Source organism: Urocitellus parryii, chromosome 4 (genome assembly GCF_045843805.1).
Source record: "Urocitellus parryii isolate mUroPar1 chromosome 4, mUroPar1.hap1, whole genome shotgun sequence".
Lineage (NCBI taxonomy): Eukaryota > Metazoa > Chordata > Mammalia > Rodentia > Sciuridae > Urocitellus > Urocitellus parryii.
The window spans coordinates 63,826,996-63,844,777 of NC_135534.1; the positions used below are offsets into that span (position 1 = coordinate 63,826,996).

The following is a 17,782-nucleotide window of genomic DNA, read 5'->3' on the forward strand; positions in this document are numbered from 1 at the left end:
TCTGTTAAATAAGTTTAATAAATAAATTTATTAGGAAATATATTATAAAAACTAAATAAATAATGGTTTTTAAAGCACCTGTAGTATCTTATAATGCTAGGCACCTAAATAGTTGCTCCATTCTCACTCCCAAAGTATAGGTAAATGGGAGACAAGGTACTCATCATGTAGTCATAGATCTAAGTAAACTGTAACTATACTAAGTGCTACAAAGATGAGATAAACCATTTTCATGGTTAGGAGGAGTAACCAGGTCAGGGAAGTGTTCTTCAGAAAACAACCCAAGGAAAGAGATCTGAAGAAGTGACTTCAGAAGACAGCACAGGGAGGGTGTGTATATTGGGCAGAGGGGTAGGGTGAAGTGGGAGTGGGGTGGAGTGGGGTGGGGTGGGGTGGGGTGGGGTGGGGTGAGGGGAGGGGGGTGAGGTGGGTGAAGGGGGGTGAAGGGGGATTGAGGGGGTGGGGTGGGGTTTGACAAGTTCAAGAGGAACCAGCTAAGAATATCAATACTGGGGCTTCCCCCATAAATGGTCTACCAGATTACCTACAGTGAAGCTCCAATTTGACAAATCCTACCTCAAACTAAGACAGATACCATATAAGCATATACAAGCAGAAGTAACTTGAAAGTTAACTATATTACTGATAGCACTGGAGTTAAAAAAGTCAATATATAGACATATTCCTTAGAAACCTTGTATAAAAAAGGAAGATTTAGGGAACAAAAAGGAATAATTAGACAATAAAACTATTTTTAAAAAGTTAAACGTTCAATAAAATAGTTGAAAAATTCTCTCAGGAATAGAGCATAACAACAAAAATGGAAAATAAGAGAGAAAAGAAATTTTAAAAACCAGACCAGGAGACTCAACATATTAATAGAAGGAGTTCCAGAAAGAGAAAAACAAAAGGAAGAAGTAATCCAAGAAATCCAAGGGTATACTAAGAATAGTCCATAAATTCTAAAAACGAAAAGCAAAAAATGAAATCGGATACAAGAATCCAAGAACCAGGATGGCTCTGAGTTCTGAAGCCATATAGGAAACAGGAAAACAATGGATTATGGATTCTGACATTTGCAAAAACAGTTTTCAACCTTTAACTGTATACCCAACTATAAGCACAGAATAATGACATTTTCAGAGATACAGCACCTCAAAAAACCTTACTTTCTATACCTTTCTCAAGAAGGTACTAAGAAAAAAGAAGACGTATGATACAAAAAGCTGAAGATCCAGAAAGGAGACAGCAAAAGTAGATCTCAGGACAACTTACTAGCATCAGATAGAGGGTAACTAGTGGCGTGTAACTCCAAGACAGACATGATGAGGTATCATCACCAAGATCCCAACAATTGTCAATATAGCAGCAGAATTTAAGAACTATATGGAGAAAATAGAATAATCAATTGTTTTGGTGCCTAAGAGGGCAGAAAGAGATGGAATATGTTCCAAAGCCAAGACCAAAGATCAGCTTTGCAATAGAAAAAACTCTTGTAGTTAAGTCTTCAATACAAAATCCTCTGCTTCTAAACTGTCCATATAATTTTAAAAAAGATTCTAACTAGGGCATTATCACCTTAACATCTACTCAGAACAATAAGCATTTCTAAATAAGGTACCCCAAAACTGTGGTCAATTCAGTGATGGAAGCCAATAGAGTGATGGATGGGAGTTTCCCAATACTGCAGATCCACAGAATTAGCCTGAGGAAGAAATAAGTTAGTCACACTACATTTTTAAGGATCTTCTGCCTCTATATTAAATCAATACTCTAAAACGTTTCATGAAACGAAAAATTAGAAGCATAATCTACCTAATGCTGATTAAAAACAAGCATGGAGACTTCAAAGGAAGTTCAAGAACACCTAATAATCTGACAATTGGTCAGGTTCATTAACTTTCTCTTTGTTTTTGGCACAGCACAGGTCCCCCAAATAAGGTATTTTTTCCTGGTTTATTGAAGGACATCTTCTTTTGGTGTAGATTCAATTTTGAAAACATAGGATTTGGGTTAGAGATATAGCTCAGTAGTAAAGCACTTACCTAGCATGCATGGGACCATGGGTTTGATTCCCTATACCACAAAACAAAATGGGTTGTTTGTTTGCTTAAGTGGTGCTAGGATTCAACCCAGGGCTTTCTACATTCTTGGTACACACTCTTATCACTGAAACTACCCTCAGACTAAGATTTTAGTTTTGCCGCTGTTTAAGCTAATATTAGCTCATTTTAAAATATTCATGGTAGGGGACACCTGTGCCATTATAAAAACTAAATGCTATCGATGAAGAATCAGTCAGTAAAACAAAACAGAAAGTGAAAAGAAGGCACAGAAATCTATGTCCAAACTGGGTCTTTGATAGGCTGGGTTATTAGAATGACTATCCAAAAATATCTAAGAATATCCTCTTTGTCATCACAAAACCAGATGTCTGTAAGAGTCCAGATCCAGATACCTATATAGTTTTTGGGAAAGCCAAGATTGAAGTTTGACCTCGGTGAGCACATTTAGCAGCTGCTGAGAAATTCACAGTTCAAGGTGAAGCTTTCTCAAACATTGAAGAAAACACACAGACTCCAACTGGTACAAGAAAAGAGTGAAGACGCAGAGGTTAATGAAACAAGTAAGGAGGCTAAGGATACAGAATTGGTCATGTCATAAGCAAATGTGTTAAGAGAAAATGCGGTCTGAGCCCTGGAGAATAACAGTTAAGAATATTGTAAGTAAGGAAATGCTACAATAGAATTGACAATGTATATATCTGAAAGCCAGAACCTTTTTCTGGTGTTTCAAAAGGGTAACTACATCTTGGTTTGAAATTTGTACTGTTTCTATCATTTAAAAAGTATTGGCTTCTTTTAGATGAAAAATAAAAACTGGCATTAAGCATATTAAATGTGACAGAGTTTAGCAACTAAATGCTGTCTATGTTTCTAACAACTCTGCTAACGTTTCTAAAGCCTTAAACGGCCTCCACTTACAAATCAATGGAACGTTACATCCCACCTTTGCCAAGAGCCATCCATGAGCCATGGGTAAACTGAGCAGTGGTGGAGCCATTAGGCAGGGAAGCCTGGTATCAGGAACTCCCAGTAGGAATACACTGGTTTGAGAATGCTTGATTACATGGCCCCCTGCCTATGCTACTGCTCAAGTTCTAACTCAGCTCTGGAGAGGGGAGTGACTTCCTGGAGCCAGACAGCCTCTGGAAGATAGGTGCAGATTGTCAAATACCAATCAACCTGTTTACTGCAAGACCTACCACACCAAGAAGGAAGCACCAAATAAGACTCCTCCCATTAAAACCTTATCCCTGCCCTTGATGTATTCCCCTTTTTCAGTTGTCCAGTTCCAGCTCCTATCAAGACTAGAAGACCCATCAGACGCTCCACTTTTTAAACTCTAACCTTTAGCTCTGTATTTCTTACTGATTACTTCAGACATTTTATTTTCCCAGGTGGCTCACATCTCCTGAGCAGGAACCTGCTTTGTCTGGGTGTAAGACACCTCAATACACCTTAAGGTTTAATGAGTTACTATCTTCATGGTTTTCAGAGATTGGCAGAAATACTAACTGCTTTTGTGCTAATTGTTTACAAAAAAGTAATGCTTTGCTATCTTGTTTACTATTATCCTAGCATGATCCTACCCTATGTATACCTTGTCCAGTTACCCACCAATGGCAACCACGGACCTCTGGACTACCCTGATGCAGAATACCCTTAACTGTCCATGTCCCACCTGACAGAGAATAAAGATTTCAGGTCACTCCCCACCCACTTCTTCCTCTCTCAGAAAGAAGCAGTTGGAGATATCTTGTCCATTTTTTTCCACAGAAATGGAAAGTAGAAATTGACAGAAGAAAAATGTAACAGGGGCCCATTTTGTGCTTTGAATATAGCCCTTGCTGCTCTAAAAATAAATATTCACAGGGACAAAAAAATCGTTATACAGACTGAGCATCTCTAATCCAAAAATCTAAAATCTGAAACACTTCTGGTCCCAAGCATTTCAGATAAGGGATACTTAATTTGTAGATTATCAGCTTTGATCTAATGGTAGACATATACAGGATATAGGGAATCAAATGCTGTGCAAAAAATCATCTTCAGTAAATGTATTGTTTGAAACAATACATGTTCCTAAAGCAGTCATGCTAGAATGAATGAGAGGCCAATTCTCAGATAAGTCTGAAGCACTATGAAACACCTAATAAGATGCTAAAACATTTAACCTCTATGTCCAATACTCTTTGGGGAAAGGCACATAGAGTTCTCATCTGGATATAAAATAATTTCCTGTCTCATTATTCTAACCTATGTTCTAACCAGCAGAAGTTGCAACAGGACAAATGGCAGTAAAGGGGATTTCAGGCAATAAACAAAAAGGAAAGAAGAAATTTAAAAAAAATTTTTTTTGTTTGTTTGTTTGAGATGGATACAATACCTTTATTTTGTTTATTTATTTTTATCGAACCCAGTGCCTCACAAGTGTTTGGCAAGCACTCTACCACTGAACTACAACCTCAGGCCCGGAAAGAAGAAATTTTGCAATAAGTTACTTCTTAGTCCAGTTTGACATCCTCCAACATTCCTGCCTTTTGCTAGAGGTCTCACGAAATGTTCCATCTTTACTTTCAAACAAGGAACTTGTAATTTCTGGATAAAGGTGATCTCTTTTCCTAGAGCCTCTGTAGTAAAAAGACTGCCTGCGCCAGTTGTAACCCCATTTTTAATTGTTGATTTCCTAAAACAAGCAATTTAACTATAGCAATACATGTGTTGAAGAGTCATTAAGAACTATACATTTCAGAGTGGTGTGTTGAAAATATGAGAGAAAGGTAGAATAATCCAATGTTTGGGTTCTTAAGAAAACAGGAAAGAAGGAGATGCAATCCAAAGCGGAGTCTGTCTGCCTGCAAGTAGAGGCAGTGGGTTAAAATGTTTTTCTTCTACTCCCCTTCCCCCTTTCCTTTACTTCTGTGAAAGTTCAAAATAAATACAAAATAAATAAATACATATCCTTTGATGAGGAAAGACCAGGATATCAAATAGTAATCCAATCTTCAGTATTTCAGAGTAAAGCCCAGAGTAGAAGACATCTTCATATAACCACCAGCATTTTTTGTTTGTTCAACTCAAAAATCATCAAATATTAATGCATAATTTCACCTACTAAAGATAAAATCATAGCACTTGGAAAAAATCCAAGTTTTTTTTTAAAACAAAAAATAGCCAAAATTCTGGTTAATAAGTAATTCAGACTTTCTTAAGCAATACACTATAAAAATATAAAACACACCTTTTTATAAAAATATTTTCATACTATATACTTTTTTGTAAAACCTTGTTTTTAAAAAATTATTTTGCAGAAAATAACAAATAACAGTACAACCTAACAAAAAATAAAACTATGCTGAAATACCAGCCTTTCTCTGATAATTCAGAAGGTACTTGAAGATTCTATCTAGCTTCAATATTTTACTGAGTCTAAAGACCTGAGTCTCAGGAAATAGCTCAGAAGCAGTTTCCCAGCTTAAGAATTATGTCACACTTTATATATCAATCTTATCTTTTGTATATCAATAATCACTATTTAGCAAATATCTTCTATGTCTAAGGAATAATGCAACCCTTTACTGTGAATTGGCTTTAAACATTAAAAATTAATTCCAAATTACTTGAAAACAAAGGTCAGTCACCAATATTGAGCACATTCTAATGAAATAGAAAGTAGCCTTGTTAGTATTCTATATTCAATCCTATGTACACAACACCCAGCTCATAGGTTGTTTGTTTTTAATGAAACAAAATTATCACAGATATTAAAACTGTATTACCTTCATAATGTTAACTAAATCTGTTTGATAGTAGCGATCCTGATGTGCATTTGCTGCTGCTAGTGTAAGAAGATAATCATTCCTTGCGTGGGTAGCTTTGGAATTACACTCAGATCGCCGGGCTTTTAACTAAAACATAATAATAAAAGGAAAAAAATCAGTGCAAACTGATACTGCATGGAAAAACAGCAATTAATGGCTCCCCACCAAGAGTAAAAATAACAATGTGGAGAAAACATTTACATGTATATAAAAATTATACTTCACTATTAAGAAATGAAATAGTACCTGACAACATGGGGAGAACATTTTTAAACCTTTGTTATTTATACTTAACATAATTCCAAAGTTTTATACAGAACTGAAAAATATTTTTTTGAGTTTATTGAGATGGAAAATAACAGTTCTAAATAAAGGTTCCTTATTTTTGAAGACATGGGTAAATCTGGAGGTTTTAGATACTAGTATTTTAAAAATCAACAATCCAAATGTGTCAGAAGAACTTCCTGTTGGTGGGGAGCCTGGCAACAAACTCTGGTCTCTAAGCTTACTTGACAGATACTTCAGTTTGAGGGTCCCTCAGAAAAACTCTTACACCAGCCCAGAAGACCTGGTCAGAGGTCTAAGTCTGAGTGAAATGATTCTACAGCGCTTCTGAAAGCCCCTGCACTTTGTCTCTTGGACTAAGAGTTAAATATACAGACTACGTGAGTTGTAACGCATCCAAACCTACCCCTCAAGCAGTCTTGGGAAGCAAGCTATGTCCAGTGTCCACACCTGGGTGAAAAATCCCATCACTGGGAAGGAAAGTTCCTCACTGGGTTAATGACTTTGAAATGCTTCTATAAAGTAGAAAAACCCCACTTCCATTCTCAAAAGACCCAAACTTTTAAAATATAAGGTAAAATTTCTCAATTGTGAAATACACCTTTCAAAAACTCACCTTTACACTTGCTTTCTGTAAACTGATTCTTGATTGAAAAAGACTAAGTTTAGACCTATATAAAAATAGAAAAGAATGTTTAATAAAATTATATCATAATAAGATTACTAAATGTTATAATTACTAAAAAAATAATAACCCTTTTCCAAGACACTGTTCTAAAGTGAATTTACAAATGAAAAGTCAAAAGTGATGCTTATTTGCCTTTATTTATATATTATATATATTTAATATTATAGGAAAATAAAAAATACTGGGATTAACATACTTAAAATACCCTTAAAAATACAATTTGACCAAGAAAAAATCAAAATATATTAGTATATTCTAATAAAAAAGAGTCATCAAACTATATGTTATTCCTAGTATCATATAATTCCACACACTTCAGTTCTTTTACAAAAGGTCAGAGAAACCCCAGGGCAACCAACCTGGGGAGACCAAGGCTCTCAGAGCTATGTGTGTCAGGTGGTACAACACCAGAACGCAATCTATAGGCTCTAGAAAGTCCTTCTTTTGTTACTCCCCTCATTAAAAATGATTTGTGTTTGGGTTCTTGCCTGCCTGTGTGCCCCCTCCCTCCTAAAGCTAATCTGAACTTAAGACTTTGTCCTGTAAACTTTTGTTCCTTAAGACTCTGTCCTGTAAACTTTTGTTCCATTTAATCTTCTCCCACTCTGGTGTTCTTACCTATCTCCCTTGATGCCTAAGTTTTGGAGGGGAACCATAACTGTCAGTCAGCAGTAGTATGCTGCTTTTACTTAAAGGCTAGAGATAAGTATATAGACAAAGTCAACAAACAGATGCTAAGGAACAAGCAACACTCCCACAGCCATGATTTTTTTGAAGCTGAAATGTTTGTCTTAACTGCAGTGTCATGGTGATTGCCATGGGAGAGTTCAATGCACGCACTGGCAGCTATGCCTCTTAGTATGAAGCAGAGTTGCAGACCATTTGGGACTAGAAGGTGAAGCAGCCAGTCTACGTACAGACACTGTGAAGAGAACAGCAAAAGTTGCCTCTTGCATTTCTAACAAGAGAGAAAATATTCAGGGATGAACATACAGTTTCCTAACTCCTCCCCACTGCTTTTAAAAAAAAAATGGGGCCTAAGATATTTCTGTTATTTCCTGCCTAATTGTATTCCTGTTTTATGGGAATTTTTTGTTTTTATTAATCATATTTCTATTCATTTTGATGTAGGAAAGCTAAGATTACCTATATTAAGATTTGAAAGTACCTGTCAGGGTAAGAAAGACTGTGCTTGAAGCACTGTCATTTCTCCTTTTTTAATAGTCATTATCCAAGTAGGCTGACTTGCACATGGATTGTCCAACATAAATTATAGATTTAAATTTATGGCGTCTGCTTCATTTGCTAATCTGCATACACTTCTTGTATGGTATTTAGGTAGGTATTAACAATAGAATAAAATGTCCTTGAAGATGACAATTTAAAAAAAAATAAGGATTTTAAAAAATCACATACTATACAAATAAGAAACTATACTGTGTACTAGTCTTTACCATCTATCCTTCAAATGTTAATGTTCCTTGGGTCTCCAAATTCAAATTCATATCTCATTGTATATATGACTGCATCCCTATAATTGATGGACATCCTATAACCTTCAGAATTCAATTCTCAGTGCCAAATTCTCACATAAGAACAGATATTTGATCACCTCCCAAATATATCCATGTCAGTGTCTCCCAGGCTCTTCAGAATTTACATATCCAAAATGGAACTTACCATCTCCTTCAGACTAACCCTCTTCCTCCTGTAGTCTCTCCTAATGGGCCTATCATAGCATCAAAACTATATTTACTTCAGTGCTTAGTCCCCTTCCTGATTTTCCTACCTCTGCTTAGAAAAAAACATACTCATTCTTCTTCCAAGAATCTGCCCAAGCATCACTTCTTCTATAAAGGTTCCTTTATCAACAGGCAATAGTAATCTCTCCATTTTCTATGCTTTCATAACAGTGTTTTCATATTACTACTCTAAGCAATTAGTGACTAGGTGAGTGTCTTTAGGTAGGTAATTTCTTTGAGTTTACTATGAATAGACAAATGATAAAGTTACTTTTTTAAATTATACGCTCTAAATTCCTCGAAGGCACAAAAGCGCACCTAACTTATCTGTGACCCATAGTGCCCAATATAATGACTAAATAAATATTAACTGAATTAAGACATAGAACCATTTTTTTACTCTGTAGTTGAATTAATTTTCCAGAGAAGTTATACACTGAAGTAAAATGTCTCACTTTGAATTTGGCCACATGAGAAGGCAGTTCCTCGTGATCAGTTCCGTGAAATAGACCTAGTCAAATACACACTTCTCAGGAACAGTCCACCCATGGCTAAATTAGGCATTTGTAGATACTCTACAAATCTGTCACTTCTCTGTTCTAGAATCCCAGAGAGTTTAAAAGACAAGTTCCTAAAAGCCAGAATGGCACAATAATCCCAACTGAGATCTGCTAACCTCCAGATCTTATTGGAAAGATGGATTTGGTGACTCCATGAATGCATGGGAAATATTTGAATGCTCAAAAAATAAAATAAAAACAATAAACTTAAATCAGAAAAATATTAAATGTTACACTGTAATATCAAGTATTCAGTGAGTATTCATTCATCAACCCATCATACTAAATAAACTTCCCAGGAACCCCTGAATTTTCCCAAGATGCTGATGAAGTTGCTTAAATTTCTTGCAGATAAAAGCCATTTTAGGAAGCTAGGTGTGTTAGCACACACCTATAAATAATAGCTACTCAGGAATCTGAGTTGGGAGGATAAATAGTTTGATCCCAGCCTGGGCAACTCAGAGAGACCCTGTCTCAACAATGACAACAAAACAACATGTTAGAGGTAACCCCCTCCTTGCTGGACTATTTGTACAATTGTCCAAACCTTTCTGATTTCATGCCTAGGAGTTTAGACTCCTAGATTTTGCAACAATCAGCACTGTGAACAGAAGTCTTAGCTCTCCTGATCACAAGCCTCCTAAATTCAGTTCTATAACACAGGTTTCCCACCCCCCCACCAATATTTATCACACTTCCTCAAAGTGTCATTGCAAAAATCTCTATCGCTTGAATGGTATCTCCTATTACCAATTGCCAGTTCCTTCCTTTCCTTAATAGGCTCAGGCTAGGATTGTGGCTCTAAGGTAGACCAATTGCCTAGTGTGCATGAGGCACTGGGTTCAATCCTCAGCACCACATAAAAATAAAATTTAAAAAAAAAAGTCTCAAAATAAAGGACTATAATTCACATATATTGAAAGTAATATTGACAAAATTGTTAAAGCATACTTTAAAAAGGAGAAATATGAGAATTATATGTACAATAAAAAACAGTGCTTGGTATAGGGTTTTAAAAGGAGGTCAGTGCTCTTGGTCACTTGATGTGCCATTGTTCCTTCAATGACACCTTGAGATATCATACGGATTTCAACTATAACTGAATTTTAGAGTCTAGCATGATAAAATGAGGCTCTTAAACCCTACTTTCAGATATCATCATGGCTTTTACTAGACTCTCCATAAGTTTTCAAGTCTGTAAGTACAATGTTCATTTATCTTGTTTAAATATTCAATTTAAAGGTCAGAGATTCCTACTTTGCCACTTTAACAGATAAAAACCAGTCGATATAAAATGAAAATGGGACCTAAAGTACATAACATATGTAGAACAAATGAAACCAACACAACCTAAGAACAAATCTATATGCCATATAAATAGAGAACAAAGTATTAATTAGCAAAAATAACATTTAACTGCATAATAATTTTCTCAGAAATATTAAAATACATACTTTGCCTCAATGTCAGCTTTCTCTCGCACTGCATGAGCCATCTGCTCAGTCTCAAAGTACTTCTTTTTGCCTTTAGCTAAATCTTTCACTGTCTCTTGTAATTCAGTTTGGATCTTTGTCAACTGGTCCACACACTGTAAAATACAAAAGTGCAATTATTACAATTTTTAGTTTTCAGGCTGACAGAAATGAGTTTGTCCGAAGGACCATGCATTATTCCTTCAGGATAGAAACCCAAGAGAAAAATCAGCACTTTTAATGACTTTCAAATTGCAAATTAGAATTCCATGCACAGCTGGTACTTCCATCTCAAGTACTGTATCAAATAGTGTCAGAGTTTGCCTAACAATCATGACTGACATTAAGGTAAGGCATAAGAAGAGCAATCATAAAAAGGCTTCCTGTTGCAGATATCATGGCAATAAAGAAAAAAAGAATAAACCAATTCTGCTGTTTCTTCATAATCAACAGTCTCCTTTTTCTAAGTTCTAAGAAGATAAAATGATTAAGAGCTTAAGTAGTCTACTAAGGTAAAGGAGTTATATGTATTTTTCTGTAAAATTGTTTAAATATTAAATTTCAACAGTTTTTTGTTTATTTTTACTTATTTATTTTTTGAAATTCTGGGTTCAAATCTAAATCTCTTTAAATATGATAACACTATAATGGATATGGTGGCAGTTTACAAATTCTAAATTATTAGACAAATATGAGTCACAATTCTTCCTTTTATTTTTGTGGCACTGGGGGCCAAGCAGAGATTTGTAGATACTAATGATGTGCTGTACCACTGAGCTAAAACCCAAACCCCCAAATCACAGTTATTTCAAGGAGGGTAGATAAACTCTAGTACAAATGAGAAAAATATGGACATAGGCACTACTAAGTAAACAGAAGAATGGCAAAAAGCCTTATGTTACTGTGGATCTTGTTCTGATTTAAAAGCAAATATTCACATATAAAAAATGATCCAGAAGGGGCTGGGGTTGTAACTCAGTGGTAGAGCACTCACCTAGCACATGCAAGGCCCTAGTTTCGATCCTCAGTACCACATAAAAATAAATAAAATAAAAGCAATTGTGTCCAACTACACCTAAAAATAAATATTTTTAAAAAATGATCCAGAAAAGGTTTTGGTATTATTCTAATTGTAATTTTCATTATAATCTTAAGTCCTTCATAATTATAATGTGTCTGTTTATCCCCAAATATTACAAAAGAAAACTGCCAAAATAAAGAACATTATAAAAAGAACATGAACTTTAATGTTATAGAGGGAGAATATTAAGTTGAAACTGGTTCTCATGGTGACAGAATTTGAATTAGCCTATCTTCCTATAGTCTGGAAACTGTGAAAATTGGACAAAGCATACCCTGGTCTTACAGAATTGAGACCTAGAAGAGGACCACACCTACATAACTCTCCACTCAACCCTCCTTTTAGGACATCTGTTGAATCATGGCACAGAAATAGTATATAAACAGAAAATAGTATTCTTACTCTATTCTGTGGAGATAGTCTGTAGTTCAGGGGATGATGAAAACATCAGGAATTTGTAAGGCAAAGATCTAGAAAGAAGGATATTACAGAGGAGCAAGTTCAAAACACTACATGTAATTTCCCCTTGAGTCATCTGTTGATTTCTAATAGGTATACGGAGAATGAAATGCCAAGAAATTCAGCAGATAAAAGTAGCTAATGACTGGTCAGAGATCAGAAGATCAGAGTTGCTGTATGATGCTGAGAAGAAAAGCTAGAGTTCAAGTCTTGTCAGAGTAGAAAGGTCTTGGAGTAAGCATCCCATACTTTCAGTTAAGACCAAAGAAGTAAAATAGATCATCCCTAAAAAGACCCCCAAAACCAGACCTTAACAGGACAAAGGACTAGCATTCTATCTGCCTGCTAAATATTACCATATTTGGAAATAACATCTTCAAGAACCTTCACATGTTTGATCCACAATGTTCAGCATGGTGAGGCACACTAAAGCCATAGACCAAATAATGAAAACCAAGAAGATCAGCATACAATAAAAAAAAAAAAACACACATAGTGATTCATTTAGTGGAATTATGAAACAGATTAGGAGCACATGGAAAACAGGGAGAATTACAACTGAAAAATGGAATCTAACCTCCAAAAAGTCACATTAAAATTCTGTAACTGAAAAAATACATTAAGATTCCAAAAGATAAGTTTTTAAAATATTAGGAATAGAAGAACCGAGAATTAATAAATAGCCAAATAGACCAATAGAAATATAGAAAAAAGGGTAGAAATACAAAGTAGAAAAAGTATAAAAGAAATATGTACAGAGTCAAAAGGTCCAACAAAACAAAAGTCATAAGAGGAAGATAAAAAGAACAACACTGCTGATTTTTTTTTTTTTTTTTTTTTTTGGTACCGAGGATTGAACTCTAAGCCACATCCCCAGCCCTTTTTGTATTTATTTTAAAGACAGTGTCTCGCTGAGTTGTTTAGCACCTCGATAAGTTGCCGAGACTGGCTTTGAACTTGCAATCCTCCTGCCTCAGCCTCCCAAGCCTCTGAGATTGTAGGTGTGTGCCACTGCACTGGGCTAGAGATTTTTGTATTGTTCATGAGGTAGTAAAATATTAATTGAAGGTAGATTATGAAAGTTAATTTGGGACTAAGTTTGGAGAACAGTAAAATTACTAAATCAAGGTAATCTAATAAATTAGCATATTGAAATCTCTAAGGTAATTACTAAAAGAATTATAGTATTATAAAATTAGGAAGCTAACAGTAGAGGAAAAATTTATCATAAAAATATAAGAACACTCAACACCATTAACCATTATCAAAATTATGATCAATGAAATAGTACCTCACAACTGTGATGGTGATAAAAAAAAAGGGGGGGGGTGCTGGATTTGTGGCTCAGCAGTAGAGCGCTCCCCTAGCACATGTGAGGCCCTGGGTTCAATCCTCAGCACCACATTAAAAAAATAAAATAAAGGTATTGTGTCCAACTAAAAAAAAAAAAAAAAAAGACAAGTATCAGCAGGGTTGTGGAGAAACTGGAAGCTTTGTCATACATTGTTGGTAGGAGTGCAAAATGATGTAGCCAATATGAAGAGTAATTCTATTAGTTTTACTACAACTTTTGGAAAAATTGAAAATCTGGGATTGCTATCCAGAAGATTTCTAAATGTGGCATTCTGGGGACCAACAAGTGGAAGGAGTTGCTAAAAGATGAAACCATTGGAGAATGCAGAGCTAATGGAAAGAAAGAGTGAGTTCTACTACCATCATCTGAGCCCGCCTTGGATTTGCCAATGCCTGAATAAGTCCCGCAGTATTCAGATATATAAAATAATACAATCTCATTTTGGCTTAAACCAGTTTGAAATAGGTTTTGTTATGTGCAATCCCAGGTTCATGATAGTTATGCCTATTGTATAACATTCAACAACTGCCTTGTAAACACAAATGCCATTATTATCATCTATATCATGATACAAGTTAATTCATAGATAAGAGAATTAGTTGTCAAATCTCAAACTTTTTTTTTCTTTTGCCCAGGAATGCTGTATAATTCAGGTCTGAATCTATCCACCAGTGGAAAAGCAAAGAAGTAGCTAAATTTTTTTCAAGATATTCAGATTTGGGGGGCTGGGTTTGTGGCTCAGCAGCAGAGCGCTCGCCTAGCAAGTTCGAGGCCCTGGGTTGGATGCTCAGCACCACATAAAAATTGGGACCCACTGAAGAAGCTGTGGCAAAAGCTGATAAAACTGGCTGAAGAGCATTCATCCTGAGAGATCCTCTTGCCAAATTTAAGTACTCATCCAGTGTATTTTCCCTCTCCTTGCCTTTAATCCTAAAAACCACAGTTTTCTGTGTAGGCCACATAAGAGCCTGATTGAAGATGATGTTCTGTTTGAAGAATATTTAAGGTTTCCAATAAAATGTACACCCCTCAGGGAAAAAAAAAGATTCAGATTTTGAAAAAGTAGAAGTTTTCAGTAATTCAGTTAGATTTGATAAATACAATGGCAACTTGAACCACAATATTTCTGCCTGGTTAGCAAGTAAAATTGTATTATTTCTCTGTTCTTCCCTTCTACTCCTTTTTCTGCATAATCAGATACATATACATAAATAAATGTACATTTCATTTCAACTTAAGATCATTGATGAGTGGTCACATAGTTTAATCACATAGTATACACTGAACAAGATAATTTTGGGCAAAGATAAGCAAAAACATTTTTATATAAATGTGTTAAAAGTGCTCTACATGGGAGGAATAGATGAATTCTAGATGGGGAAGAGGGATGGGAGGGAAAAGGAGAGGGCAGGGGATTAGAAGGATGGTGGAATGTGATAGACATCATTATCCAAAGTACATGTATGAAGACACAAATTAGGTGTCAAATACTTTATATTCAAACAGAGATATGAAAAATTGTGGTATATATGTGTAGTAAGAATTGTAATGCATTCCACTGTCATTTATTTATTTTTTAAATCAATTAAAAAAAGAACTATGAAAAAAGTGCTCTTTTTTAAGAGGTTAAAATTTTATATATAAACACACATATGCATTTAACACTTATTTTATGCAACTGAAATCATCTTTGGCAAATAAGAAGATTAGTATTTTTACAAATGACAATCAGAATTGGAACAATGGATGGATTCTGAAATATTATTTCCTTAAATAATTGCTTTAATATTCTGAAGTATTAATACTTCTATTTAAAAACTTCAATAACTGGGACTGGGGTTGTGGCTCAGAGGTACAGTACTTGCCTACCATGTATGAGGCATTGGGTTCGATCCTCAGCACCACATAAAAATAAAAATAAAGATATTTTGTCCACCTATAACTTAAAAAAAGGTTGATTTAAGACCTTCTTAAAAAAAACTTTAATTACTTATTAAGTATCATGATAATCTCCATTTTTATTACTCTCTTTCCAAAAAGGACACAATTCAAACATATACTTTCAACAGCATACTATAACAATCACATTAGACAATGATATTTTCCTATGAATTTTAAATTTCTGGATAATCAAATAAATAGGTCCTTTTGAAAAAAATTTTTTACTTATGTATATCCTACACAATTCAACTTTAGAGTACACTAGACTTCTAAAAATAAGATTAATTATGCAAAATGGCACAAGTTGAAACTGAGGCTAATTAATACAAACTGTTCTCAAGATATAGTGGACTTAATAACAATTATTTTAATATACATCCAACTGTACCAATACTGTGAAACTATACAGGTGTATTTACTTGAGTTATATTTCTAAGGAGTATTTACTGAACTTTCCCAGTTTCCATGAATTCAAATTACACTCAGCTTTATCAGTTAATAAAACATGGTTGAGAAATTCTAGTAAAATGCCACCCAAAAACATTTGTGACCATATTTTTAAAACATTCAAATTTTTAAAAGCAATTTTAAAATTTTACAGACTGCAAATGTAGCAGTGAAGTATTAAAATACATAAAAGACACAAAAAAAGTGGGAACATACCCTTTTTAGTTGCTGTTCCTTTAAACTTCTCACAGTCCTGGCAGGCTCAGAAATGAAGTTTTTATAATTTTCACATATATTGATCCGAGACTGGGCTACCTGCATTGTTCCCTCGAGAAAGGATTTCCAAACAGGATACATGCTCCTAAATTCAAAGAGGGATAGAGAAGCATTAGGCAGGAAAATGCAAGAAAATCTAATCTTTTGCTCACTGTCAAACACTGACAGAATAAATATCTTCTTCAGAACCATAAATGTTTATTTATATTGGCTTCAAGGCAATATTTCAGCATACAGAAAAATATGGCATATACTCTACCCCACTATTATTCAGCAATGGGGAGTAAAGGAATAAAAAGATTACAATTTGAGACAGCAACACTATAAAAATAGTGAATAATATAGACTTTTCAGGACTTTCACTGTCACAGGGTCATCATTATGAATATCAGATTTTATTACTTCATCATGGTATTCTATTTTATAGACTCAGATTTACAGAGTAACTCTTGGTCATACAACATGGCAGTATAGAAATAAAGATGAAGATTGGTTACCTCTAAATTACATTCTCTTTCAACTATACTGTCTTACATAAACCCATTTGGCTAGAAAAAATAAATGTCATGAACAACTAACTGCTTATATGCTTGAGAAAGTCCATTTTGTCAAACAAAAGGAATCTGTGATATTGTTGCTCTACATCAGTCTCTGTTGTAATGTGCTCAGCATCACACTGTGCTTTGAAGTCATTCCAAGCAAGTCCCACCACCTTGCTTGATAAATGTGCTCAGCAATCTCTTGGTAAAGTCAAAAAATTGTTCATCTTTTGCTTTTGCTAGTCAATTTCCTTTTCAAACCTTCTCTCCTAATTTGTTAAATGCCTAGCTAATCCTCTTATTTTCCTCCATTAGTCATAATGTATCTTATAACTCACCACAACAATGGATGATACTTTGTATTTTAAAATGTGACACCTACGTGTAGTGAAATTTTAGTAATTTTAATATTTATCTCCTGAGATTTCCCTCCTAGTGTTCAAATGGATTTTCTACTATAGCAATGTGTGGGACCATATACTACAAAAAATGCTAGCTATGGGTCAATAGAAGACAGTGGGAAAAAAAGAAAAAGAAAAGTTGCCTGGTCCTATATTAGTTAGAACTTAAAAAAAAAAAAACTTGATAAACTATAATTTTTAACCAAGGATCTGTCCATGCAATACACCAAATCAATAGAGAATAAAATATTTGTTTATTTTGGCAGATATATCACCATCCCTTTGGAAAAACTCATTATGTTGCATTAGCAAAACAAAACAAAACATCAGTATAAAAGCACTAATTGACTTAACAACAGCAAAACTGGTGTCCTCCTTGGCCTTTCACAGCAAATGACTTATGAGGTGAACTCCTAAACAGTCCAAATAAATGATTTTTCCCAGAGAGTGAAGTGAAAGAAAAGTTCAATACTATGAAAAGTTCAGCAACTATTAATCTATACTTAAAAATACATTTTTAGGGCTGGGACTATAGCTCAGTGGTAGAGTGCTTGCCTAGCATGAGTGAGGCACTGGGTTCGATCCTCAGGACCACACAAAAATAAACAAACAAAAGGTATGTGTCCTTCTACAACTAGTGTGTGTGTGTGTGT

General features: G+C 34.7%; 1 protein-coding gene across 1 annotated transcript in view; it reads right to left on the reverse strand.

The window, feature by feature from the left end:
• Fchsd2 (FCH and double SH3 domains 2) overlaps positions 1-17,782 on the reverse strand; it is a 251,959-nt gene that overhangs the window by 116,354 nt on the left and 117,823 nt on the right. The window contains exons 5-8 of the mRNA XM_077796870.1: positions 16,130-16,274; positions 10,614-10,747; positions 6,786-6,840; positions 5,843-5,971 (exon numbers count right to left, since the gene is read on the reverse strand). Of these exons, the coding sequence (XP_077652996.1) occupies positions 5,843-5,971; positions 6,786-6,840; positions 10,614-10,747; positions 16,130-16,274 (463 nt within the window). The remainder of the gene's footprint in view (positions 1-5,842; positions 5,972-6,785; positions 6,841-10,613; positions 10,748-16,129; positions 16,275-17,782) is intronic.